Source organism: Marmota monax, unplaced genomic scaffold, assembly GCF_021218885.2.
Source record: "Marmota monax isolate L192 unplaced genomic scaffold, Marmota_monax_Labrador192_F-V1.1 WCK01_AAM20220418_F8-fsc00118, whole genome shotgun sequence".
Lineage (NCBI taxonomy): Eukaryota > Metazoa > Chordata > Mammalia > Rodentia > Sciuridae > Marmota > Marmota monax.
The window spans coordinates 3,126,226-3,153,033 of record NW_026695231.1 but is presented as its reverse complement, the minus strand read 5'-3'; the positions used below and the strand labels follow the sequence as shown (position 1 = coordinate 3,153,033).

The 26,808-nt window shown below is 35.6% G+C and overlaps 1 protein-coding gene across 1 annotated transcript in view; it reads left to right on the top strand.

Annotated features, from left to right (window-relative positions):
* Positions 1 to 26,808, top strand: part of Ush2a (usherin) — a 763,436-nt gene that overhangs the window by 639,699 nt on the left and 96,929 nt on the right. The window contains exons 56-59 of the mRNA XM_046438452.2: positions 6,779 to 6,962; positions 7,857 to 8,014; positions 18,858 to 19,016; positions 20,210 to 20,372. Coding sequence (XP_046294408.1) covers positions 6,779 to 6,962; positions 7,857 to 8,014; positions 18,858 to 19,016; positions 20,210 to 20,372 — 664 coding nt within the window. The remainder of the gene's footprint in view (positions 1 to 6,778; positions 6,963 to 7,856; positions 8,015 to 18,857; positions 19,017 to 20,209; positions 20,373 to 26,808) is intronic.

Here is a 26,808-nt window from a genome sequence, read left to right as displayed (position 1 = left end):
TATAGAGCTATATTAATGTATGTTAATTTCTTTAATGTTAATTTCTTTAATGTATAAAAACACATTCATAAAATAGCATTTATTTTCAATGGCAAATAAATAAATGTACCGAAAAATGTTACATACACCCAACTGATGACAACGGTTACCCATGGGTTGGGAACCAGGTAGGTGAGGTCATTTATTTTGAAGAGAAAAAATGTCCTTAGTGGCATCAATTAGGGATCCACTAATTGTGTGTTAATCTTTATTTTTCTGCTTGTTTTTCATGTGGGGAAACTGAGCCATAAATAAGATTCTAAACAGCAATATAATATCAGTTATCATGGTAGAGTCCTGAACTATGTGTCCATTACTCTTCTAATGAAAGGGATTGTTGTACCTCAGAATATTATACCTGAACTTCCTACCAGTAAATGGGGAATAAAATGGAAAATTCCACACATGGGGCATATGGCTCCTCACCAGGAATTCACTAATGATGTTTTCTATATAAAGAATGTTTCATGTCAAAAAGCTTAGTGTTCCTTTGAAAGGAAGAAACCAGCAGTGGATTTTTTGGAAAGGTAAACTATCAAATGGATACTTTGATGATAATGGATAATTTCTAAAGGATCTATCAACCAGTTTTGGCTGAAACTCAAGCCTGATAAAATAACAGGGTCTCTTATTCCAGTTCACTCACCAAATTCCTATTTTAAAATTTTTTTAAAACTATGCATCTATTTTCCCACTTCCCCCAACAAAATTTCTTGAAAGGGATCCGATTTTATGACTTAAGAATTATACCTCTCAACATTGCAGAAAAGTATCATATGAGACAGGTTGTCCTAGATTTTTTTTAATGTAGGCACCTTCCTTTAACAAAAATAACCATGCAAAGAAATAATAAACTAAGCAGGGCTATCTCTGCAGAAGAAACATGGATTAAGATCCATTTTCTGGCTTTATATATGCCATTTGTGTATAACACACATAAAATAAATGTAGTTGAATGCTTAGCATGAGGATTTTAAGGGAACAAATACTATTGTTTTTCTGAAAATTAGAAACAAGAAGATTATATCCTTTTACATCACTAACCCAGATTTAACTAATTTTAAAATGCCAGTTTTAGAATAAACCAGACAAAATGTGAAGGTCTAGCATTTGAGATTCCTAAATGGATATAGAATAAAAGAAGCCTTTCTTCATAGCCACGCTAAGCTCTTCTCATTTCTTTTTTCATTTTCAATCTAAAAAAAAAAATCTTAAAATATATTATGACTTCCTGATAAGTTGGACATAGTTCTGTACAATTTTAGCCTCATAGAAAATTGTGTACCTTTAGTCAAATAGTGGGAAGACTCAAATAGTGGAAGAGTTTGAATTGGATTATTACTCTCTTTTATTGCAACTACTGCCATCCCAGCGAGCTCTAATTCATTTCAAAGTTAAATCATGCAAAATTTCAGGCTTGCTTTCCTCTAGCATCAATAATGGGGAAAAGGAAAAGATAGAGAAGACTGATCTGTCTCACTTTCACTTGGGATTCTTCTTCCTCTGCCCTTCTTTTAACTGTTGGTGCTCATTTAGACACTTGTTCTACTCTTTGCACTTATTCACTCTGTAGTCTCTTAGTCTCTTCTGTGATTCTCAAATCCTACCTACTAAAATCCTCACCAAGGCTATGCCCATCAGGTTTAGGGCCCATGTATCTACTGATATACTAGATATTTGTATTGGGGTGTTTTACAAATACTTAAACCTCATTACTTCAACAATTAAATAATATCTCTCTCCCCACCCCATATTCCCACCTTACTCTTCTTCCTGTTTCTCCCTCCAGTACCACCTTTCACCTATCATCCAAGCCTGACACCTGACATTCTTAATGCTTCCCTTTTACTTGGGATGTAGTATATAATTTTTTAAATCAAATCTTGTTAATTTTAAATCTTAAAATTATCTTTTTTAAAATATTGTTCTTTCTATCCCTTCTGCCCCCGCATTAGTTAAGGATCCTTCTAACTTCTCTGGATCCTCCTAACTGGGTTCCCTACCTCTAGTCATTTTCCATCTTTCTCATGTCTCCTATTATAATTTGTTTTCCCCTTTTGTCAGAAAGGGTATATCTCATATTAGTCATCTCAAAAAAAAATTACACTTTCATCCAAAGAAACATGAACGTATATCTTCTTAGTAAAGCAAAATAGACCCCACATGCTTTAATTTCTGTGAAACTTGTGAGTCTTTTGGTCTTCTTTAAAATGCCACTTTTCCATTAGCCAGCTTTTCATCACTCTGACCAAAAGACCTGACAAGAACAACTTAGAGGAGGAGCTCATGGTTTCAGAAGTTCAGTCCATAGATGGCCGACGCCATTGCTCTGGGCCCAAGATGAGGCCGAACATCATGGTGGAAGGGTGTGGCAGAGGAAAGCAGCCCAGAACATGGCAACAAGGAAGCAAAGAGAGAGCTCTGTTCACCAGCAAGAAAATATATACCCCAAAGGCACTCTCCCAGTGACCCACTTTCTCTAGCACACTGTACCTTCCTATAGTTATGACCCAGTTAATAATATGTCAATGGATTAAGCCCCATTTAGGTTACAGCTCTCATAACCCAAATCGTTTTACCTCTGAACATTCTTGTGTTGTCTCATAAATGAATTTCAGGAAGTCCCCTTATATCTAAACCATAGCACTATGCCATGCAACAAACACCATGCCAACATACAAACAATCCTATTGTACTATCCCTTCTCTCTAGTATCATATGTAAGTTCTAGGAGTCAGCCTAGACCCCCTTGCTCTACATACTCACTTTCCAACTCCCACTGGTTCAAAATTGAACTCACATGTCTCTCCTTATGGAAATCTGTCCCTAAGGCCACCTCCTTGCACCCTTCTTCTTCTAGCCCTGCAGTCTGTGTCAGGTCATCCTTCCTAAGTGCTCTTCCAGCCACTAGGCATTTATCATTACTGCATTATAGCTTTTTATGAATACATATTTATTCACTATAATACTATGGCTCCTTGAAGAGTGCTCATAACATGAAAAATGACACAAGTCAGGTAGAATGTTGAAGGAATAAATTAATAAATGGTAATTAGTTCAGAAGCAGTGCACCCCTGACATGAGCAATACCATGAGCAATATCTGGTTCACATCACCAGATTTCAGGAGAAAGTCAATTCACAATCAATGTTGGAATTCTTGAATTGGAATGAAGATTGATATGAATATGAGAAATGGGTAATGTTGCATGGAGCTCAAGATAAAAGTAAAACAAACCAGTAGACATGCTCCTTTCTCAATAGTCCTTGCATCAAAAGACTCACCAAGGTTTACTTTCTCACCTTTCTACTTTGTACCTCTCAGCTAGTTTTCCCCTAAGGCATTTCTCTTGCTATGGTCCACTTTCTTCCTTTGAATTGCCTTGGTCTCCTGCTAAGTTATACAGAATGGGTTTTTCTAGTGCCATGTGAGACTTGGGAGTGGGAGTAAGAAAAAGAAGACAGCAAATTCTCTACCTCAGACTTCCTAAGTCATCTCACCAAGGGCAAATCTTCCTCTATCAAATACTTCTGATAGCTTTTAGGGTAACAATGTCCTCATATCACTATGCAAGTAGAAAATGTACTGCTTACTAATTATTTGCACATTTGTACTTCATCTTATCAATCAAATCAATGGACACAGGGCTGTCACCAACTTGACCAGAACTTCACCAGCCCGTATACATATAAAAGTCAACTTTTATTAAAAACTTGGAACAAACCCAAAATTCTGCTTTATTTTATGTGATTAGCACCTCCATATCCACAGGCTACATTGATGGGTTTATATTTGAAACTAAGCAAAAGCCTTTTTAGAATTGTGGTGATTTTTATTTAACACATTCTTCAAGGTGAGAAACATATGACTACAGGAAGCAGATTATAAGTTAAACCTTCATACTTTATCTCTTAAATCAACAAATTAATATTATGTATAAGTCAGAACTCTAAATGATTGTCTGCATCACCTAGATGCAGACAGAAGCTGTTGGCAGAGAAACTTAGACATAAATGTGTACTGTGATTTGTGGATTTTTCCAAGTATCTAGCACAGAAAAAGCTCTCAGAACAGAATGGACTACTTTCTACTCAAGAATATGCTGCTCGGGCTGGGGATGTGGCTCAAGCGGTAGCGCGCTCGCCTGGCGTGCGTGTGGCCCGGGTTCAATCCTCAGTACCACATACAAAGATGTTGTGTCCGCCGAAAACTAAAAAATAAATATTAAAAATTCTTTAAAAAAAAAAGAATATGCTGTTCCTTAGAAAGTTGGTATGCTTGAGGCATTGTGAAATCTATCTTGATATTTTTTCTCAAGATGCTGCTAAATAAATCATATTTGAATGTCCTGAAGTTTTTCCTTCTAAACATGTCAAAATCTTACCCTTTACAGAGTAACATACACAGGAGATATAGTCAACCCAAAGCTATTGATTCAAGGGAACCTAATATAATGAAACGAGGTTTTTAAAGCTCCTTAGGAGAGTTACAATGTCTATTCAGAGCATAACTAAAGGGCAACATGAAGTGGTAGCATTGATCTTCCTCATTGCTAGATTTTCCATCAATAGGTCTGCACATCTATAAGAGTACTTGAATGTTTGACCTTGAATTAAGGTTGTGTGTTTATTTTGCCTTTAATACTGAAGGGCAAACTCCTTGAAAGAATGAGCCCCATCTTAGACATTGTTGCATTCCCTAGAACTACCTCTGGTGCCTAACATTGTATTTTGCAGGCAGTATATTTACAAAGGAAGCTCAGTCATTTGATATTTATTAGGCTTTGTTCTATGCATAGACATATCCTGACAAATAAGACAGATAAGATCCCTGCCCTCATGGAACTAACTTTGATTTGAAGGCAGGCCACATGGTAATAAAGACATGTCAAGGAAAGATTATTTGAATGTTAAGAAGGAAATAGAAAAAGGCATGTGATAGAGATGAACTCAGTTGGAATCCCTTTAGAAAGGATTAGAGTAAGGGTATGAGGGTCAAATAAGGACACACTAATAAAGTGAAATTTACAGGTAACTTTACTATGAGAATAAAATGCACAAAGTATCTTAGTGTGGGAAGCAATTACATTCCAAGCAGAAGAAGGAAAGTTCAAAGGCTGGGAGATAGGAAAGAAGTTGAAGCATTCTGGGTATAGAATGGAGTCTGGTGTGACTGGGGGTTCATAAATGATGGAGAGACTGGTGCCAGGTAGCCCAGAGCCAGAAAAATGTCAGACCACACAAATAATCATAGAAATGGGAATTTGGTATTATCTGAATAAATTCAAAAGTGATATATATTTCAAAAGGTTTCTACTGGCTTATGTATACACTTATACACTTTTGGAAAGATCCCAGTAAAAGAGAAGACCAAGATTTAAAACGTGGAGACCAGTTTAAAGGCTGTGACAGGAGTTCATGAAAGAATGAACTTTGGTTTGGACTAAAGGGTTGACAGTAAAGATAGATGGAATTAGACAGAATCTTTAGGGCCTGATGATTTGGGATATAGAAAATCTAAAGCCTCAAGGATAATCTTTTTTCCTTAAGAAAATAAGTACATAGGGCTGGGGCTGTAGCTCAGTGGCAGAGCGCTTGCCTAGCATTTGTGAGGCACTGGGTTCATTAGCACCATATACAAATAAAAGAAAAATAAAGGCATTCTGTCCATCTACAATTGCAAAAAGAATTTAATAAAGTAAATCTTTTTTTAAAAAAAGAAAATGGGTAAGTAGACAAGATTGGGAACTACAGAGACTGTGGACATGAAAACCAAGGGTTCTGTTTTGGAATCTTTAAAAGTTTTGAGTGAGTAAGTCATTACCCAAATACAGATGTCAAATTAAACAGAATAGGTGAGACAGTGGAATGAATCTGACATAACTTTCCTAGGTACATGTATGAATACGCCACCAGTGAACCCCACATCATGTACAACCACAAGAATGGGATCCTAATTAGGATGTTATACTCCATGCATGTATTATATGTCAAATTCCAGTCCACTATCATGTATATATAAAAAGAACAATATTTTTTTAAAAGTAAATGGATTCATGAGTCTGCAGCTCAGAGGAGAGTATTAGTCTAAAGATATGTGTTTGCGAGTCTTCAGCATATAGATAATATTTAAAATTTGAGACTGAATGACATCACCTAGTAAGTGTTAAAAAAGAAGAGAGGAGGGGGGAAGTGGAAAGAAGGAGAGGAAAGTAGAGAGAAGGAAAAAGGACAGAGACCAGGTCCCTGAGGCCCTACATTATTTTGAGGTGCCAGAGGAGAAAAAGAGCCAATAAATGAGACCAGAAAGAGTAGCAAAAGTACAAAGTATAGCACATGATATAACAGGGGAAGGGAAAGTATGTGTAATTTTAAATTGTATAATTCAGGTAAATGCTAGATAATGCTTTTTTCTGCATATTCCAGGCAAATAGTATCAAAGTTTAAAATGCCTCTTAGGCCTTAGTTAAATTACATGCAGAGTGACAGACAAAAGGGAGACATTTTCTACTACTAGGGGTGTGACATTCAAAAATAAAATAGAGCTATAATAAAAATATATATTTATGCCCACTTATGTACTTCATCTCCAAACTAAATAAAATATATTTTATTATTCAGGGTGAGATTATTTTTTAATCAGAAGATGGAAAATATCAGTTCCTGAAGTGAGGGTATGACTTCTGATAAGGTATTTATTTTATACTTACAATAAAACCTCCTTGTGTTATTTTTGCCAGGGGTTTGGGTGACACCTCGACACATGATCATCAATTCTACAACAGTGGAATTGTATTGGAGTCCTCCAGAAAAGCCCAATGGCCTCATTTCTCAATATCAATTGAGTCGTAATGGAACCTTGCTTCTCCTGGGTGGCAGTGAGGAACGGAATTTCACTGATAAACACCTGGAGCCCAATAGCAGGTAATGAAAAGAAAACTTTACCAATCCTCCAGTGAGGTTTTTTTTTAAAAAAAAATTTTAATACATTCATTGAAATATTATTAAAGTGTCTGATTAATTATCTTATTCATTAGTCATAGTGTAATTGGTGAAAATGCTACAGAAGTATGTTATTCTTCAGATTACATGAAATTCCTTTAAGGTGTAAATAAATGTGAATAAGTAATCTTCTATTTGAATGAAAGCATGAGAATTTTTAAATATACAAAATGCTCAAGATATTAAACTTTAAAATATGTCAAATTACCTTTAAAAACATGTATTCCTAAATTAGCAATAAGAAAGAGTCAAAGAATTTGTTTTTCATCAACCACCCTTTCTTCTCTTATGTAGTCTCTGCATGGTAACTAGATGTAGGTCTAGAGGGGAAAAGTTCCACGTATTTGCAGTTCATTCCCATTCATTTCTCAGCAGAGACAAAACAGATCTTACATCAACAGATGTTTTATTGTAGAGAATAGAGAACAATTTAGTTTTATTGTGGAGAATAACGGATCAATTTAAAACCCTCTTCTTCTAAACATATTTTCCTGCACCTCAGACCACTTAAAAATAGGGAAGATTAATTTGAGCCTTTCACGGTTCACCAGCACACTCCAAGACTTTTCTGAAATCTTCAGGAAAAAAATTATAAATTACTAGAAGCTTAAAAATAAAGTTGGGAGTGGCAGACAGAGATGGTGTCGAGAGTAGGCTGCTTGGACAAAACTCCCAAGTCCAAGGTGAAGTTTCTGGTTAAGGGAGCAAAGAACTTAGAGTTGGTCACAAATTTAGGACTCAGCAATAGATAGAAAATCCAGCAATCATTGCCCACGTCTCCTGTGCACCACCCTACTGCGATTCTTCTTTCATTAGGTACATTTACAAGTTAGAAGCCAGAACTGAAGGTGGCAGCAGTACCAGTGATGATTACGTGGTCCAAATGCCTGAGTCAACACCAGAAGAAATCCATATTCCATATAACATCACAGTGATTGGGCCTTATTCCATATTTGTGGCTTGGACACCACCAGGTAAAGAAATAAAATGTGTGTGTGTGTGTGTGTGTGTGTGTGTGTTAAGCAATTTAAGGGAAATTAAATGGAGATAAGGATAGAAATGTAAATATAGTAAATCAGCAAAGGTATAATCCATCTCCTGAGTATATGTGAACGGAATAATCCAAATCATATTCCTGACTTATAAATTTATGAGTATACATGTATGAATAGATAAATGTGGATGTGTATGTAGATGTTTGTATATAATATATAATATGCAATATAATAAATACTAGAATATTATATATATAATATATACACCTTTCTATCAAAGCAGTACTTTGATTCAAGTACAAGAGCCTAAAGTCCATTAGTCCATTTTCTCTCTCTCTCTCTCTCTCTCTCTCTCTATATATATATATATATATATATATATATATATATATGAGAATTTTTAAATATACAAAATGCTCAAGATATTAAACTTTAAAATATATCAAATTACCTTTAAAAACTATATAAGTCAAAATTACTTTGAACATTCATGTCCTCAGGATTTCTTAGATTGGATCATTAGTATACTATCATTTCCTCTATGTTTTTATCAATGAAACAGGAGTTTGGAAAGACAATAGCTCTTTCTGTCTATGCAACTTGAATCCTGACCAGACATAGTAGCTTTTGCCTTTCTGTACTGTGTAGCTTCCATTGAGCCAGTTAGTTCCTATTGAGTTGCTTTTGTGATTTAGTGCATTATTATACTGTGGTGTAAGCATCATCCTCAGGTAAAATCCTGATTACATCAACACTGTGAAGTAAAGATTAGAGTGAAATCTTCCTTTTCTATCTTTTAGCATAAAGTACATAAGAAGGGCTCTTTTTCCAAGTAAAACTTAAAACTGATTAAGTTGTTAAATACACTTCAGAAATACCTGATTTGATTTTTAATATTTAGTCTTAAAATGAAATTGAAACAAACACATATTGTACCTGTCAGAGTAAGTTTAGCCACAGTAAACGTGACAGCAGATCCATTCCATAAAATATTTAGTTGAAGACCTGTTTTTCATTGAATTCAACAACTATTTTAGTAAAAAAAAAAAAAGTTTATATAATCATTCAGATAATGTCAAAGCCTAATATATACAAATCCAGTTATCATAAACATCCTTCCAATGCTATAATCTGAAAGGTCTTCTTTGTACAAATTCACAGGAGAAATTTTATCAAGAGCTATATAAGCAAAGAAAAATATAAGTTCTTTGAAGATTTTAAGTATAAATGACTCCATACACCTTTGCTTTAATATAAATATACAATATACTTAATAAAACATAAAGGAATAACCAGTTGCAGCAGTATATATTACTAAGCAATATAATCTTTATCTAAGTTTTAGGAGCATAGATACTTCTGAACTCTGTTCTTAATTTCAATGAAGGAAAAGAAATCCTCTCACAAGGGAAATACAAATTTCCATTCCTCTTTAGAGAACCCGGGTTCTTACATTCTTGGTGCAGTATTGCTATCTTGCAAACCTGTTACCATATTTTTTCCTTGGCATTTTAGAGTGCTACTGTGTTTTAGCCCCACAAAGTAAAATGAGGCTGGATAGCGCCACTTTAAGACCAGACTCAGCCTGTTAGCTAAAGATTTTTCAGAATCAAACCAGGGTTTTCCACAACCCCATGAACAAGAAGGGATAGTCCATGATGGTAAACAAAGTGGATGATTTTCTAACTATGTGTTTGGAAGTCCTGTAGCTTGTTACATTATCTACTATTTTTACATTATTAAACATGCAGATTGCCTTTGCTAATAGGAAGACTTCATACTTGGCATGAATTTGAAGGTATCTTTCTTTTAAGACAGATAACCAAAGTAAAAACAAGAAAATCAGGATTCCTACCCTAGTAGTGCCAACTGTAAGCTGACCTCAACCACTCAATTTGTCTTCTTTTTTCCTGAGATAACAAATGCATCTACAAGTAAAATTGCTATAAAGATTAAATGAACTAACTTAACTAGTTCTGTATACTATCCTATGGATAAACATGGCTACTTTCTGAAAAATTAATTTTTGCCCTCAATTACTCATTTTTTAAAGGTACTTGCTCCAGCATTTGCTGAATCTGGTGGCCCATATTTTGAAAATTATAAAAGAATGGGGTTAGTCCTTTTTAAGGCTTCTGTCAAATTTTCCAACATTATATCATTTTCTTTCTTTGATTTCAAAGCACATTTTTATGTTGAATGTATGATATCTTTGTTGAGAAAAATATCATTGTGGAATAAAACATAACTTTTGCTTGTAACCTTAACTACCAAGCTTTATACAGAAAAAAAAATCCATTTCAGTTCAGACTAAGAGAAAATGTAAAAAAGGATACTTGCTAACTCTGACCATTTAACCAACGGTTAATAAATCTATAATATCCAGACCTGTCAATCTTTTAGTTTCAGATACACAAAATCTATTACAGAAACCCTATAATATATGGAAAGATTAAAATCTAAAATGAATTTTTTTCCTGGCACCTAGAAGGATTTTGAACTCAGTAAACAGTCAAATGATTTTGACCTGTGTATAATCTACAGTTGATTTTATTGGAAAGTACCTCATGCTGTGTTTTGATTTGGATAACAAAAACATTTTTTCTGTTCCTGAATAGTCACAAATATATATTTTCACCAGAAAGGAAACAAACTTGTTATAAGTGGCGGTTGTTTATGTACTCACAATTAGGACTTTTCTAAATATTTATCATATTGCCTGGCATTCCAAATTGATTACATCACAAGCAGAGCTGAATAATTAGCCAAACATTCCATTTCTATAGTTTCCAAATCTAAATGAACTTTAGAATCATCTAGAAAGCTTGTACAAAGACAGAATCTCCACCACAAACATATACTAAATTTAGACTTCTTAAAATGTTCTGCATGTGACTTTTAGTTTAATAGTTTAATTGACTAGTTGTTTTAGTTTAGTTGTTTAGTTCAGTTTGACTTTTAGTAACCAGGGATCCCATAAACCAAAGTGGTCAACTTTAATAATTCTCTAAAAATATGAATCAAACAAGTTTCTCTTAAATATCCAAAGCCAAAATAATGGTCAAATTCATTGATTGTTAACATGTATTTTGTTTTGTGATTAATATAAAGAGAATAACCTTAGAGGGGTAAGTTCTATGTGGTTACTTCATAACCAAAAAAATTACCTAGGCAATTAAGTGTAATTCAGCTTTCACATTAGGGTTGCAGTGTTGTTGATAAACAAAATGGTTTCAGTGCTATCAATAAACACTTTTATAAATCCTACTAGTCAAAGGTGTGAGTTCTATAGAGTATGTGTGAATAGAGTAATGGTGAGACCAATAGCCAATATCATATATGTATTTATATTGCTTGTTTTGTTTGCATTTGTTAAATTCCCAGTATGTGCCAAAGACTTTAATAATCACTTCCCCTGCTTCACCTCAGTTAATGCTTGTGCAAACCCTAAGGGACAGGTAATGTTATTATCTCCATACTAAGAAATTTAAATCTCCAAAGAATGGATATTGTATGTTCAAGGTCACACAGCAGAGACAGGATTCAAATCCAGGTCACTACCTTTTGGAGTAATTCCTTCCTATCTTTGTTCTAACTCTTAAATCCAAACCAAACTTTTCATCTATGACTCAAAGTCTCCCTGATGTATGATGCATCGACTCTGCATTTTGAAATAGAAGTCTAGAGGATCGAGATTCTGAGCTGGGGGTTGGTGAAAAACCAAATGATTCTGGGAGAATCATATTTCACTGGGCATGTCAACATACATTTTTATGTTGAATGTATGATATCTTCATTGAGAAAAATATCATGGTGGAATACAGCATAACCAGAAGAATTGATTGTGGAAAATGGTGAACCCCTGAGGGAAAAACATCCACCTGGCCATAGTTATCTCCTGCATCATGAAGGAGTTAGCAACCAGAGCTCCACCTACCCATCCACAAGTCCTGCAAGAAGAGCCCTGCCTTAGCAAAACCAGACTTCAGGTTCAGGAAGATTGTAGTTGGTGACAGGAGGGAAGAGTCATCTCTCAAATGGTCTACAAAGAGATTATTCAAAGGCTATTTTGAAGACTTGCTGACTATTTTCTTACCACTCAGGTGAATCATGGTCCACTTTGCCTCCTTATTACCTTAATGTCAGTAGTATTATTAACAAAACACTGCAACCTCTAAAAATCAACTAAGATTTCTTCTCATTGTACATCCTTTGCACTTCCAAATAAGATGATAGAAAAAAAATGACAAATTCTTACAAAATATTTGCTAAATTAGTGGATTTACAAAATGGTGGAGTATGTTTTCACAATTTGCTATACAGACAAACACAAATAAATGGGGGATGATCTGCTGCTTGAAATGATCATAGACTTGATTTCCTATAAAGACCTCCTCTCCCTTCACATTTACTCAACCCTACACACACACACACACACACACACCTTCTTTAAAGACAAATGGGGAACATACATGTATTTTCAAAGACCATATGTTGTCTTATGGATGTATGAGTTTTTTCATGGTCTAGAAAAGGAAATGTTGGTTTCTATATGGAATGAGTCCCATTGTTTATTTTTCCTGTGGCCTTAGGCAAGAAATTCAGATTTCTTATTGATAAATAGAATAATAAATGCCTTCCTTGCTTTTTTGTTACATGAATTGAGATGACATGGTAAAGCAGTTCATAACAACTGCCATTATTGTTCGAACCTACATACGACATATAAGCCGGGTTAATTTACTCCTAAAAATTCCTTCTCACCATTTTTCTGTTTGAACCAGTTCAAAACCTTGGATCAGGACTTACACATTCATATTAAAGGAAGCAAGGATATATGTCATCTTAATGGGTGAAAAAATTAAAGAAAATTAAGAAGAAAAGACTTCATGGAACATAAATGGTGTTTACTCAGAAAAAGGATGGAGATAGATATCCCTGCTGTTTAAGAATCCAAACATTGAAAATTATTTAAACTCTGGAGATAATAATGAGCTCTTCTAATTTATCAAGATGATGACTATATTTTGAATTATCCCAGCCCTTAATCATGTTCTAATTAACAGTGTCATTGCATTCAACATGTACTTTTTCTCACCAAGGATGGTGAGTTATTTAGATTTAATGCTTAATATCGAAATACTGGTCCTTTTCTTTCCACATTCATCTTTTAGTCCATTAAAGAAAAGAATTGGCAACAATGCTTCTGCTGAGAAATCATTTTAATTAATATTGGTTAGGGATATAAATGATTTTTATTAATCAAGTTTGATTAAAGGTTAGCTAGCCACAATATGGCCTATCTGAAGACATTAGACATCCTTAGAGTTCAGTTAGCTCATCGGCTGCTGTGTACTAGATGATATTCTTTCTATTTAAACTCAAAATTGGCACTAAGCTTTCTAAAAATTTCATATTGCATTAACTGGGATGATTCAACATTGACAATTGTCTTACTTTTTCTTGTAAATGCTATAACCAAATGACACAGATTAGTGATTTTTGGAAGAAAATATAAAGCTCATTTTAATTATTTGGATTTATTTTACATGTTAACAAGTGTATCTTACATTATTGAGTTTTAATATATGCTTGGCACTTGCTAAGAGATAAACACTTATCTCATTTAATGCTCGTAACAATGTAGTATGCCCTTTTGTTTTCCACATTGTACTAATGAAAAAAGTCAAATTAGACATTTGAAGCTATTTTCTCCAGATTATTCATCAAATAGGTGTAAAATACCATCCACATGGGCCATATTTTCTCATTATTTTGCCACCTAAACAATACAGAAAGCAAATAAATTTTTATGAGTTCTTCTATGATTCAGTTAAAAAAAAAAGCTAAAAAGTAATTTTGCTCTAGATACAGAAAATATGAATGAAGACAGTAAAACTTGTGGACAGGACTATATTCGGTAACCCACTAGGTTAATTTTTATTTGTAGCTCAAAACTTCATGGGATATATTTCATCTCTGGATAGATTGATTCCTCTATTCTTTCAACTAAAAATATGCTTACTAATCCCTTCTCATGGGCAAGGCATGGTGCTGGACCTACAGAATTGCAAAGAGAAATAAGATGTTGTCCCTCCTGACAGGAATCCTACCATTTATTAAGGTAGAAAGGGTCGAATAACTATTGATAACTATTATCAGCATAGGTCAACTTTCCATGCAATTGAAATGGAAGTGTTCAAGAGTACCTCTTTTCACTTCCACAAGGACATAATCGAGATACCCTCCCTATACAGAAGAGAATTTAGGTCAGGTTACTAAAAGCACTATGCACTATGTTTTAAGTGCAACCAGTGTTTTGAAGCAAATGCAACAATCAAACAGAATTAATAGTTTTTCCTCTTAGAATTGTTCCTGCTCCAGCTCCAAAAAAAAAAAAAAAGATTTAAAAAAGGATTATTTGATTGACTTGTCCCATTGTAAAGTATGCACCTGCTGTGAAATGAAGCCACGGAGAAAGAAAAAAAAAGTTGAATAATTTAACTTTTTTATTTGTAAAGATAATCAGGGTTTTTCTGATTACATCTTAACTTCATAAATGTTAAATAACCTATCAGCATCTAGTTGTTGTAAATTATGAAAAGGAGCATTGCAAGGAATATTAACCGACGAAATCCTTGTTCTTTAGTGAACAAGAAAATGTGTTATGGCAGCTTGTCATTGTGCGACTGGTAACTTTGACACCAAATAACAAAACTGCCATTTGCACTTAGGGTAAATTGGTTCACTTGAGCTTCCAAGGCTCCTCTTGCTCTGACATAAATTTATGAACTCGGGAACTAACCAAGTCGTGTGCCCTCCCAGCTGACTCTAACAAATATGCCCATTTCATTTCATTTAGTCATCAGAATACCAGGGGGCCCGGTCGTTTCAGACTCACTGCAGATGGTATAGGGTTTACAGGAACACTAGAGACTTTCATGTCACTGTCCTGTAAATTATGACAGTGGAGGGGGGCCTCTTTCCTAAATGCATGTCAGTATCTGACATGTTCATGGCTTACAGGAGCACTTCCTGGATCCACACCTCATAGGTATATGTAAAGGATATTTATTGCCAATTAATCATGATGTGAAAAATATACATCCCAGGTTCATGCTTTGGCTAGCCATGCTTAAACCTGAATTGAGATCGTGTCTCCATGTGAAACTTGGTGGAAGTGCTGTTTTGTTCCCTGACCCTCCTGACCTTTAGAGAGGAGACATTTCCTCCGGAAGGATGGAAATTCTGGAAGCAGACCAATAGATACAGACTCAAAACACAGAAAAGGGACCTCAGATGGATTGGAGGAAAGACCACTCTCAATTACTACTGAGAATGAGTAACAAGGTATCATCATAGGAATGCAACTTGCTCATATCTAAGTCCACATTAAAAAAAATAAAAAACAAAAACAAAATATTATCCAGGCGTGGTGGCGCACACCTATAATCCCAGTGGCTCAGGAGGCTGAAGCAGGAAGATCTCGAGTTTAAAGCTAGCCTCAGCAAAAGGAAAGTGCTAAGCAACTCAGTGAGACCGTGTCTCTAAATCAAATTCAAAAAAAGGCTGGGGATATGGCTCAGTGGTTGAGTGCCCTGGGTTCAATTCCAGGTACCAAATGTGTGTGTGTGTGTGTGTGTATGTGTGTATGTTTACGCTACACACACACACACACACAGTTATAAAGACGTTACACTGAATGTATTTCCTACCTGTAGTTGGAATAGAAACTTTATTTGAAAGGGTTCAGAGGTGTTTGAGGGAACATGGGAACAGTGTCAGTAGTTTTTGTTTTTTATTTCATTTTTTCCACTTCATTTTGGTTTGTAGAGATGTCTATCACTTATTTAGGACCTTCTCTGTTACAGGAATGTTTTCAAATTCTTTACATATATTTTTAACATAATCCTCACAACTCTCTTTGAAGTAGCTAATAGGACCATCATTTTATAGAAGAAGAGACGGGTATTCCTAGAGGTTGCTTAGAATACCAGTGATCAGTCAAAAAATAAGAGAAGTATTTGATCTGTCAGATTCACTCTGGATTGTCTAGTTCAACAACTTGATGGCATATTTTTCATAAACTTTTTCATAAGATATACCCTAGGAACAAAGAAGACAGAATGATCATGTAATCCTAGGAGGTTTGAGAATAGTCTAACGTAGTCACTATAAATTTGCAATTTCCTTGTCTCCCTTTTTATCTTACAAATTTTTATATAATGCAAATTTGGCATTATATTCCATTACATTTGCCTATATCATATATATATATATATATATATATATATATATATATATATATATATAATTTATGGGATAATGTTTTGCACTATTCTCATGGTGGCTAGAAAGCAATACACTGTTACGTTCCAGGATGGTAGGAAGAGCTGAACGCTAATCTTCATAATGAGTGTGAAGTCCAAGTGATTCTTCCTCTCTTCATTTTATCATAAACATACAGGTACAAACAGCAACCTCTTTTCCCACTGTTCCACAGACCATATCAGGTTTACAATAAGGAGAAGTGCCCAAAATGTGAGGTGGGATGCTGTGACATTCCAGAATACTCCAGACGGAAATTTCCATAAACACATCTTCTTGCTGAAAGGTCAAATTGCAAACTGAGAGGGTCCCTGATTCATTCTTCAATCTTTTTTACTACCTCAAAGCAGTACTCTCTGAAGAACATTTTTAGAGGAAGTGGGGGGAAGCCTGATTATATTGCTCTTTATTTTACCTCTAACACAGTACTTAGGTTTTCCTCACCCATTAATGAACTGAGAGTCTCAAATGGTCTGTATAATCAATTCTCTTCATCCAACTCTCAAACTTCGTTTTAATTATAGCAGCCTTGTTGGGAGCTGTAAAAACATTCCCCATTTTGTCTTGCAGTGGAGAATTAAGCCTTAAAGAATATCTTCTAAATAAGCCCATTATGTGTACTCACTGTACCAATAAAGAGAAAAAATGAATTCAAGATTTTAAAGCATTTAATCTTTATCATGACATCTTTTTTTTTTCCTCCTGCATGGAGAAAAAAAATACTATGGGATTCTGAGCAGAAATGTCATGAGCTGAACCAACTTTTTATCCTACATCTAGGGCAGATTATGCACAGCGAATTCATTTTAAAAAGCAATAGCCAGGGACTAAAACCATGCTGCACTGGGACTACATCATGAGCACAGTACTTTTCAATGCACTGGGGAATCATCATGAACCTTTTCTGCAGTTTACTCTGAGGTGATGTCAGAGACTTTACCTCTACAAGGATCTCACAAATGTCCTAACTACTCACTGTACATATCGTTTTCTAGTCTCACACATTTTAGGGAAAAAAAAACTCATACCCAGTTTTTGTGGACAAGAAAAAAGTGAGATCCTGTGGATTTCCTTGGCTTAGATAAGCATTTCCCAAACTTTGCCAAAATGATATTCCCAAAATAGGTGACATTGTTTATGAATATATTTTGACATCAGTCCACAATTATTCACAGTATGTGTTAGGAAGGTTAGTCTTCTGAACTTTAAATATCCACTTTGGACCATTGGTGGTGGGTCCATCATTTGTTTTTTCCTGGCATCTAATCAGTTCCAAGAAAAGAATTCAGGAATCAATGACAGACTGATAGCTGAAGCTATTAAGACATTCAACAGGGAGTTAAAGTAGGATGATCTAGATTGAAAATAAATCTTCTCAGTCTGACTTGCCAAATTCAGTACAAACTACTTACTGCCTCTCCCTCCGGACACAGTTAATTAGCCCAACAATGATCAAAATCTTCTTCAGAGACTTCTTAATTTCTTTTTAATCCTACTCAAGATCCTGAGCATCTTCAGTCTGTGGTAGCTCTTCCACTCCTCGAACATTGGAGCTACGTCTTCAAACAGCAAAGCCACATTTCCTTCTTTATACCGCACCCCTCTTGGTTCTCTGACTCCCATGCTATTTTCTCATTGTTGACGTCTGTCCCTTCCTTTGCTTCTATCATAAGACAAAATTACTAAGTATAGGTAAATAAATAGCTAAAGCCATAAGTGTTAAACTCTCCCAGATCAATGAGATAATGTAATAAGAGCCTCCATGATATCCTTTAATCAAAGCTTCTATTCCTTCCTCAAAAAGGTGTGCATGTTGTCATGACTAAATACAACCCAAGGAGGCACTTAATTATACAAATAGATTATTAAGAGGCTAAAATGACTAGACCTCTTTTTTTTGGAATCAGTGGTGGAAAATGACAGTTACTGGACCCAAATTTCATATTATATAAGATATAAAAGTCTCACTGACAGAGTGGACTGTCCTGACCCCAATAATTAACACACTGAGAATGCTTTAGGTAGACTGTGATTTAGATATTTTATGGGCTATTATGTCAAGGATCCACATCAGACAGGATGCATACACAACACTCCCCAGAAAAAAATATTGTCACAAGCAAAACCGGTGGGGTGTTTTTTTATTTACTTTAAGAGTAAGCAAGCCTAGGAATAATATATGACACCATTCCTAATTGCCTTGTATTTTTTTAAATGAAATGTTCCTTTGCTTTTATTTGCCAATATACTATATCCTCAAATGGGACTATTACAATTTCTGAAAACTAGGTGATGCACGTTACCTACTTCTGATATGTATATTCTAGTACTTTCCAACTTGAGTTTTATGCTGCTTTGAATTGCTGTATTAAGCAATCACTCACCTTTCAATTACAAAATATTAAATATACACTGTTCTTAAAGGACAGATGTTGACCCTTTTGTATAATGAACATGTATGCTTCTTTCTCTCCCTCTTTCCCTCTCTATGAAGGGATCCTCATCCCCCAAATTCCTGTTGAATACAATGTCTTACTCAGCGATGGGAGTTTAACACCTCAGACTTTCTCTGTTGGTCACCATCAATCCACTCTTCTGGAGAACGTGGCTCCATTCACACAGTACGAGATAAGGATACAAGCATGTCAACATGGTGAGTCTTTCAGATTCCTGGCCTGGGCCTTTATGAAAAAGTATTTCATAATTTTTTTTCATTAAAAAGGAACCAATTCTCAGTTCAAATACAAAGATTAACATTTCATCAGTTATTTGTAGTGGACTGTTTACCCAGAAAAATCAGAGCCAGGCATCGAGTACAGCATTTTGCATTTCTGCACATTAAATCATGAATATTTAAACATATTAAAATGGTAGTTTTGGAAAGTCTTGTTTTATAAGGCCCTTTAAAAGAAAAACACCTAGCTCACACAAAGGAGCCATTGGTAATATAAAACAAAATGGGTTATTACAAAAATTATATAGGAAATGTATTCACCTCTGTTTTATTGAAATTTTATTCAAGAGGAGGGAGGAAGAGGTTATTTAAAAGTTATTTGAGTCATACCCAAATGAATCTTAAGTATTTTACAGGGCTTTCTTAAACCCTGTGTCATGTACCTAAACTGCTACCTGGAGTTTCCTGGCTCAGGCTGCGGCCAGTGAAACCATCATCTGTGTTTTCTTAAGAACACCTGCCCTGTTCGCATCTTTCCTCCAAATGGATAATTAGTTAAATGTAAACTGAGATTTAGGAGAGAAGAACAAGAATCAAGAGAATTTTTTTATGTATCTCCATTTTACATTGAGTATAGAGATTGATAGATATATTAATAGATTCATATATTAATATACCCAGGCAACCTCAGCAACAGAGCAAATTAGCTTAGCTCTAAGCAACTTAGTGAAACCCTGTCTCAAAATAAAAAATAAAGGACCAGGGATGTAGCTCAGGAGTGAAGCACCCCTGGTTTCAATTCCCAGTACCAAAAAGGAAAAAAAGGAAAGGAATATAATATATGTAGGTCACATTTGCACTTCTGAAATTCAAGCAAATTATCACTTTCTGGCTAGTATGGCTGCAATAAACTTAAGAAACTTCAGACAAACATATTCTTCATTGTCTATGAATTTTTAAATAAGTGGCTAATTCATGGATTATCCAAAAATGATTCCCTATTTAAGTGTCAAATTATACAGAGATTTATAGTACTGATCTAAAATATGTATGTAAGTATATATACAAAGGTTCAGATTAAAATATTTTTATGATATTCTCACCTTTCTATATACGAATGTGAATCTTTCCCTTGCTGGACAAATTACTAAAGACCTCAATTATTTTTCAAGGAGGTTGTGGAGTTAGCAGTAGGATGTTTGTCAAAACATCTGAAGCAGCCCCAATGGATCTTGATTCCCCTGTTCTCAAGGCGCTGGGGTCATCTCGGATAGAGGTTAAATGGATGCCACCTAACAAACCAAACGGAATCATCATCAACTACTTAATTCATAGGTAAAGTTGACTGTTCCTATTATTTTTAGCTACTTAGGTATATGTGTGCTCTTCTAGGTATTAGAATCAATTACAATTTCTGTTTCAATAAAGGAATGGAGGGACATCCTTTTTTTTTTTTTTTTTCCGAGCACCTACTGGTGAAGACTAACACTGATACTGGAAATTTTTACACATGATCCCAGGGGGAAAAGCCACAGCTGCTACTCTGTGACAGGTTTATTTGAGATCTGCCTGAAAGCTGAGCCCTCTGAGCCCGTAAGAGACTCCCTTACTAAAAGAATAAAGTGTTTCCAGAGGAGGAATCAGAATGAGAATTCCACCAGAATGAAAAAGAAGAAGAAGAAAAAGAAAAAGAAGGAATGGGGAAGAGAGCAAAGGAGAGATCAGGTAGAGACAGAAGAAGAGAGGGAGGCTGGGGAAAGGGGAGGGAGAGGGATAGAGAGGAAGAAAGAATGAGGGGGAGAGAGAGGGAGAGAATGAAGCCCGGAGGCTTACTGAGAGCTTGGCATCCCCAGCTCAGTGTATGGCCAACAGCGCTCCAAAAGCTAGGCATGCGCATTAGGCAGACAGCTCCCCCCCCCCCACCTCCGGCAGCCTCACCCACCCACCCTCCCTCTTTGATCCTCCAACTTGGGCACTCAATGAAACTAACTTCAGTCTCCTCCTTCAACTTCGGGTATTGAAACCCTTTTTGGTTCATATCTATCCTCCATGATGAACTAAGTAAGGGTTTGTAGGAAAACTGAGGAAGGAGAACGTACTATTGCATTTCTGGTTATGTAAATGACATTACCGAAAATGAGCCAGCCAAATTCCTTCTCAGCAAACAGTAATTTGAAGAATAATATTTCTGATTCAAATACACACGAACATGTAAAAATGGCTAATGTGAATTTACATTTTACGCTAAGCACATCAGTGCAGGCTCTCAAATGCCCATCCTCTTGAAATAGTTTTCTTTCATCTACTTAATGCTAATTGTATGAGAAAAGCACATCAAATTCCTATTCTGAATAAAGGGAAATAAAGTATCTGTTAGAGACCAGGACGTGGCTTCACTCTGTTGGTTTTGTAAATAAAGCTCCTGATTACAGTCACTATTCCATGGCAGCTCCAGAGAAGGAAAACAGGAAATATAATGCAGAAAGCCCGCTTCAATGAAAAATACTGTAAATTGAATTTGACAGCATTTGATGGCATTTGATTATTCTAGTCACAGCCAAACAATGATATAAAGAGTAATATGAAACAGAATGTGTTACTGCCTAGCAGACTCAAAAGCAATAAACCTTCCTCCAATGTGACACAATCACTTCACAATCATAATTGTAGCCTGTTTGATACCTCTCAGTACAGCAGAAGGGCACTGACTGACATAGATACATTTTGTTTTTTATTTAAAGTGAAATGAAAATGGCGCACTGGGGCTCCAGATACAATCGTTATATTCACCTACATAGGCATGAATCACTAGGCAGTTATTTCAGCTGAAGTTTAAATGTGCTTAGACAACAACAATATCAAATTTTTCTTAGATAGCTGCAGAAAAAAATCAGAAATTTGTAAGGACAGAAATAGAATGTAGACACATCGTTCCTTTTCATCCTGAGACTACAGAGGGCCCCTCATATAGTTAGAGCCACAAGCCTGCAGTATTTCTGAGGAGGTTATGGCATGTAATTTCTGCTTCATCATTTGCCTGCTCTTTCTTCTATCACCACCAAAGGAAATGCATTTAACTCAAACCAAAGACAAGGTTTGGCCTATGCAGATATTTTCATTAAATCGCAGGGAATAAACTTGCCAATCTCATTTGAAAGTGCTTGTCACTCTGTACTCCCCTCCTCCGGTTATTTTCCCTCCTGTAATTCTATTGTTTAAATATTGCTTCTATATATCATGCTGTTAAAAATCTTCTACCCAAATTAAGAGAGATGTTCAAGACTTTTAAAACAAAAGAAAACAACTTATTTAGAACAAATAATGCAACTGCTCCTCCAGCTTAGTCTACCTGTTCATTTAGGCTACTTTTTGACTATGAGTAAGTCACAAGAAAAATTTTCTACAAAGTTTTTTGATCAAGAATAGGGACAACATTTAAGTTAGTGTTTTGCAATCGACATAATACATACAGACAGGCCACCTTAGATATCTGCTGCCTCCTCTCAGGTGAGTTAATTTAGTATAAAAATGATTCTTCGCGATGCCCCATTATCTTATATGTTCAACCATGTAAAAGGTAAAATTTTTAAGACTTCTGTCTACAAAATCCATTAAAGATATTATCTTAGGAATTTACAAAATGTGTAATAAAATTATCTCCTTCCCCTAGGATCTTCCATTTTAATCATGATGCAGTTGCATTGGGGTTTATGTTTCCATAAGGTTTCTCTTTAAATAAATAAAAATATTTGAATAATGTGCATTAAAAGACAAAAATTATATAATCACCCTGCATATATTGTAAAATAGAAAAACAAACATATAAACCTTCCTTCTGAGTATTTAGAAGATTTTAAATTATAAAATCTAGGATGGTTCTGAAGGATAATGATATGGAAGGATATTCCAAGCAAGGAACTGAAAATAACTGTTCAGTTGATAATTAAGCAGACTGAATTGACTAAGAAAAGGTGAGCATTAACTCAAAGGCAAAGGAATTTTGGTGCAATTCAATTTAAGTTATATAGGAAAATATAAAAAGGGATATTAAGATAGAGAGACAAATACATAAATGTATAGACCTACTGAGACATACACCAAAACTGTAAGACCTGATCCCTATTACCAGTGATCTTCATTATGGTAAAAGATGAAAAACAAGCTAAATAAGCAAATCAAAAAGTGCAATATAATGTGAGAACTATAAATAGTCACCCCCAAAATTACAGGAGACAGCATTTCTCTTGCTCTGGAATATTCAGGGAAGATTTCATGAAGTCTACATTACTGGGATGAGAACTTCCAAAACAAAAATTTAGTATCTATTTAGGTTACTAAAAAAAAAAATTTTACTTATTGGTAAAAGAATATTTAGGAATATAGAAGATTACAAAGGTTATTATACCTCTTTATGACTTACCTATGACATATATTTCCCATCAATAGATATAAACACTATTCATTTAACACTAATATTTTATTTTTACATTTTCCTTTACATAAACAGAATCATACTACCCTACTGTTCTAATGAAATATTTTTTTTTGTGGATTTGCCTATGCTCTTATATGCTAAGGAAAATCTCACTTTTGTGATCATACTAAAAATAATACATCAAGCTGAATGTGGTGGCTCATGCTTGTAATCCTAGCTATTTTAGGAGGCTGAGGCAGGAGATAGCAAGTTCAAGGGCAGCCTGGGCAACTTAGCAAGACCCTGTTTCAAAATAAAAATTTCAAAAGTACTAGGGGTGCAGAGTGCTGAAATTATAGTGTAGTAGTGGAGCTCAGTGATAGAGTGCTTGCTTAGCATATTTGAGGCTCAGGGTTCAGTCTCCAGTACTGGAAAAACAAACAAAATGAGATAATGCCAGGTGTTCATTAAAAAAAAAAAACTATCTAATTTGTCAACTTTATTTCATAAATCACTAATTTCATATGCCAACCATACCAAATCCTCATGTGTCATCTAGTTCATTTCAGAATTTGTATTATGTTTAGTTTAAGGTAGATAGAATTTTAACAAGCAAAGCCTAACAGTGAAGACATTTCAGGTGAAAAAAAAAAAAAAACATAGAATAAGCAAAATTCCCAGCAGTAATAGCCTAGGGTTGAAGTAATGGTCAGGTTTGACGAAAGCCTGTACTGCTTATGGGGAAAATTTACATTCACTCAATGATTTTGGAAGGCTTTAAATATGAGGTTAAGGAATTTAGGCTTCTATTTAAAGTCAGTGTGAGCCATTGAAGGTTTAGGGGGAAAATTAAGAAGCAATGTGATACCGTGGAAAGAGCATGGGATTTGTGTTCAAGTCATGTGGATTCTGCCACTTGTTAGTTATGTAACCTTGGACAAATCATTTGCTATCTTATATTCCATTTTTATATAAAGCTATGTTGATAAACATCAGAGATAATTAGCCTCTCAGAATTTTGTAGGAATTAAATGAAATAATACATGTAAAAGTACTGTGTTAAGTTTGAAGCATAATATAATACCCTAGATGTGTTGTCCAAAGCTTTGCTTTAGTAAGACAAATTTGGCAGTTGTAGATTGTGTTAGTGAACTTTTCTTTTCTGTGACCAAAATACCTGAAGAACAACTTAGAGGAATATGTTTATATGGGGCTTATGGTTTCAGAGGTTCGGTCCATGGTCAACTGACTCCATTGCTCTGGGTCCAGGGTAAGGCAGAGCATCAAGGCTAAGAGTATAATGGGAGAGCACTGATCAGCTCATAGTGGCTGGGTTGCAGAGAGAGAAAGTGAAAGCAGCCATGGGGAAAATGAACCATTCCAGAGCATGCCCTCAGAGACCCATCTCTTCTAGCCATGCCCCATCCGTCTATAGTTACTACCCAGTTAGTTCACTCAAACTTGAATAGACTGATTAGATTAGAATTCTTATAATCTACTTGTTTCATCTGTGAGTATTCCTTCATTAATACAGGAGCTTTGGGTAGACACCACATATCTAAACCATAGTGTTGTGCCCTTGGCCTCCAAAAAGGACAGCCATCTCACAATGCAAAATGCATTTAGTCCACCTCCAAAAGTCTCCATAGTCTTAGCAGTTCTAGCATTGCCCAAAAGTCCAAGTTCAAAATCTCATCTAAGACTCAAGGCAAACTCTTGACTATGAGCCCCTGCAAAGATCAAAAGCAAGAAGTTACATATATTCAATATACAGTGACGCAAAGAGAACACCTATATTCCAAAGGGAAGGAGCAGAGGATAGAAAGAATTGATGGGATCAAAACAAGACTGAAATCCAGGTGGGAAAACAAATTCTGTAGCTCTGAGTCTAGCATCTGGGAAACATGGCAGCAAGAAGTTCTCTCCAAAAATGTGTGGGCAGTCCCACCCCTTTAGCCTTGCCAGTTGCAATGCTCATGCCCTCACTCTTAGCCTGGTTGTTTCTGCAGCCAGTAGCTTTCCTTGACAGACAATTCATGTTACTGGCATCTCTTAAATCCTAGGGTCTCCATTCCAGCTTCAGTTTCAACTTCCCAGCTTCATGCATCACCCTTTAAAGTGCAGACCACAGAGATTCTGACCCTGCAAAACTTCTCCTGGCTTCCCATGCCTTCCACTGAAATATTGGTAGAAGCATTCATGAGCCCTTAACTCCAGCATCTTGCATTTCTGAAGAAGGAGACCATATGAATTATGTCAAGGTCTGGTGCCAGCTCCAGAAATATCTGGGCCTTCTGGAATTATAGCTGCAGTGGCTTCTGAGTCACAGGATGACTGAACATAGTGAAACAATTTCCTAGGGCCCCCATAAATATGGTGCCCCCAGTTTCTTATCAAGGGAATTTTTACTTTTTATAACCTTGAGCTTGCAATAAGCATGGTTTTGTCAATATTTGAGATGCCCTCAAAGTCATCATTCCTATTGTAGTACTCTGTAGTACTTAGCATATAATTTAGTGGCTGTAATCTCTTCAACAATCACATCTTCCTTAACCCTAGTTTTACACACACAAATTTTAAATTCCTTCTGCTCTGCTTTTTACTCCTGATTCTCACAGTAACCCTGGATAAAAGCTGATAGTAATATCCATGCCACTGCCTGAATACTGTGCTGCCTTGAAATTTCTTCTGCCAGATCAATTAGTCCATTACCTTTAAATTTGGCCTCACACAAGGTCTCAGGAAATGGGGAAAATTTAGACAAATTTTTTGCCAGAATGTAACACAAATGGCCTTTAGTTTAATTCCCAATAGAGTCTCCATTCTCCCCGAAAACCTCATGAGCACAGTCTTTACTTTCCACATTCCTATTGGCATTCTGGTCTTCTGAACACCCACCAGAATTGTCATTGAGCTCTGTTTACAACATTCTAAGTCTTCTTCATCCTGCATCTCCAAAGTCTTCCAAATTCCTCCTACAAACCAGTTCCAAAGGTTTCTGACCCACACGTTCATGTTAGTCATAGCAACAACCCCACTTCCCACTATCAATTTCTGTTAGTCAACTTTTTATCACTGTGAACAAAATATCTGACAAGAACATCTTAGAGAAGGAAATGTTTATTTGGGGCTTATAGTTTCAGAGGTTCAGTCTATGGTTGGCTGACTCCATTGCTTTGGGCCCAGTGTGAGGCAGAACAACACGATAGAAAGCAGCAATTAAGAAAAGATGCACACTTCATAGCAGCTAGAAAGTAGAAAGAGAGAAGGAAAAGGATCACAGCAAGGATGGTCCTTCCAAGTCATTCTCACAATGACCCACCTCCTCTAGCCACATATCACCTGACAGTTACACCC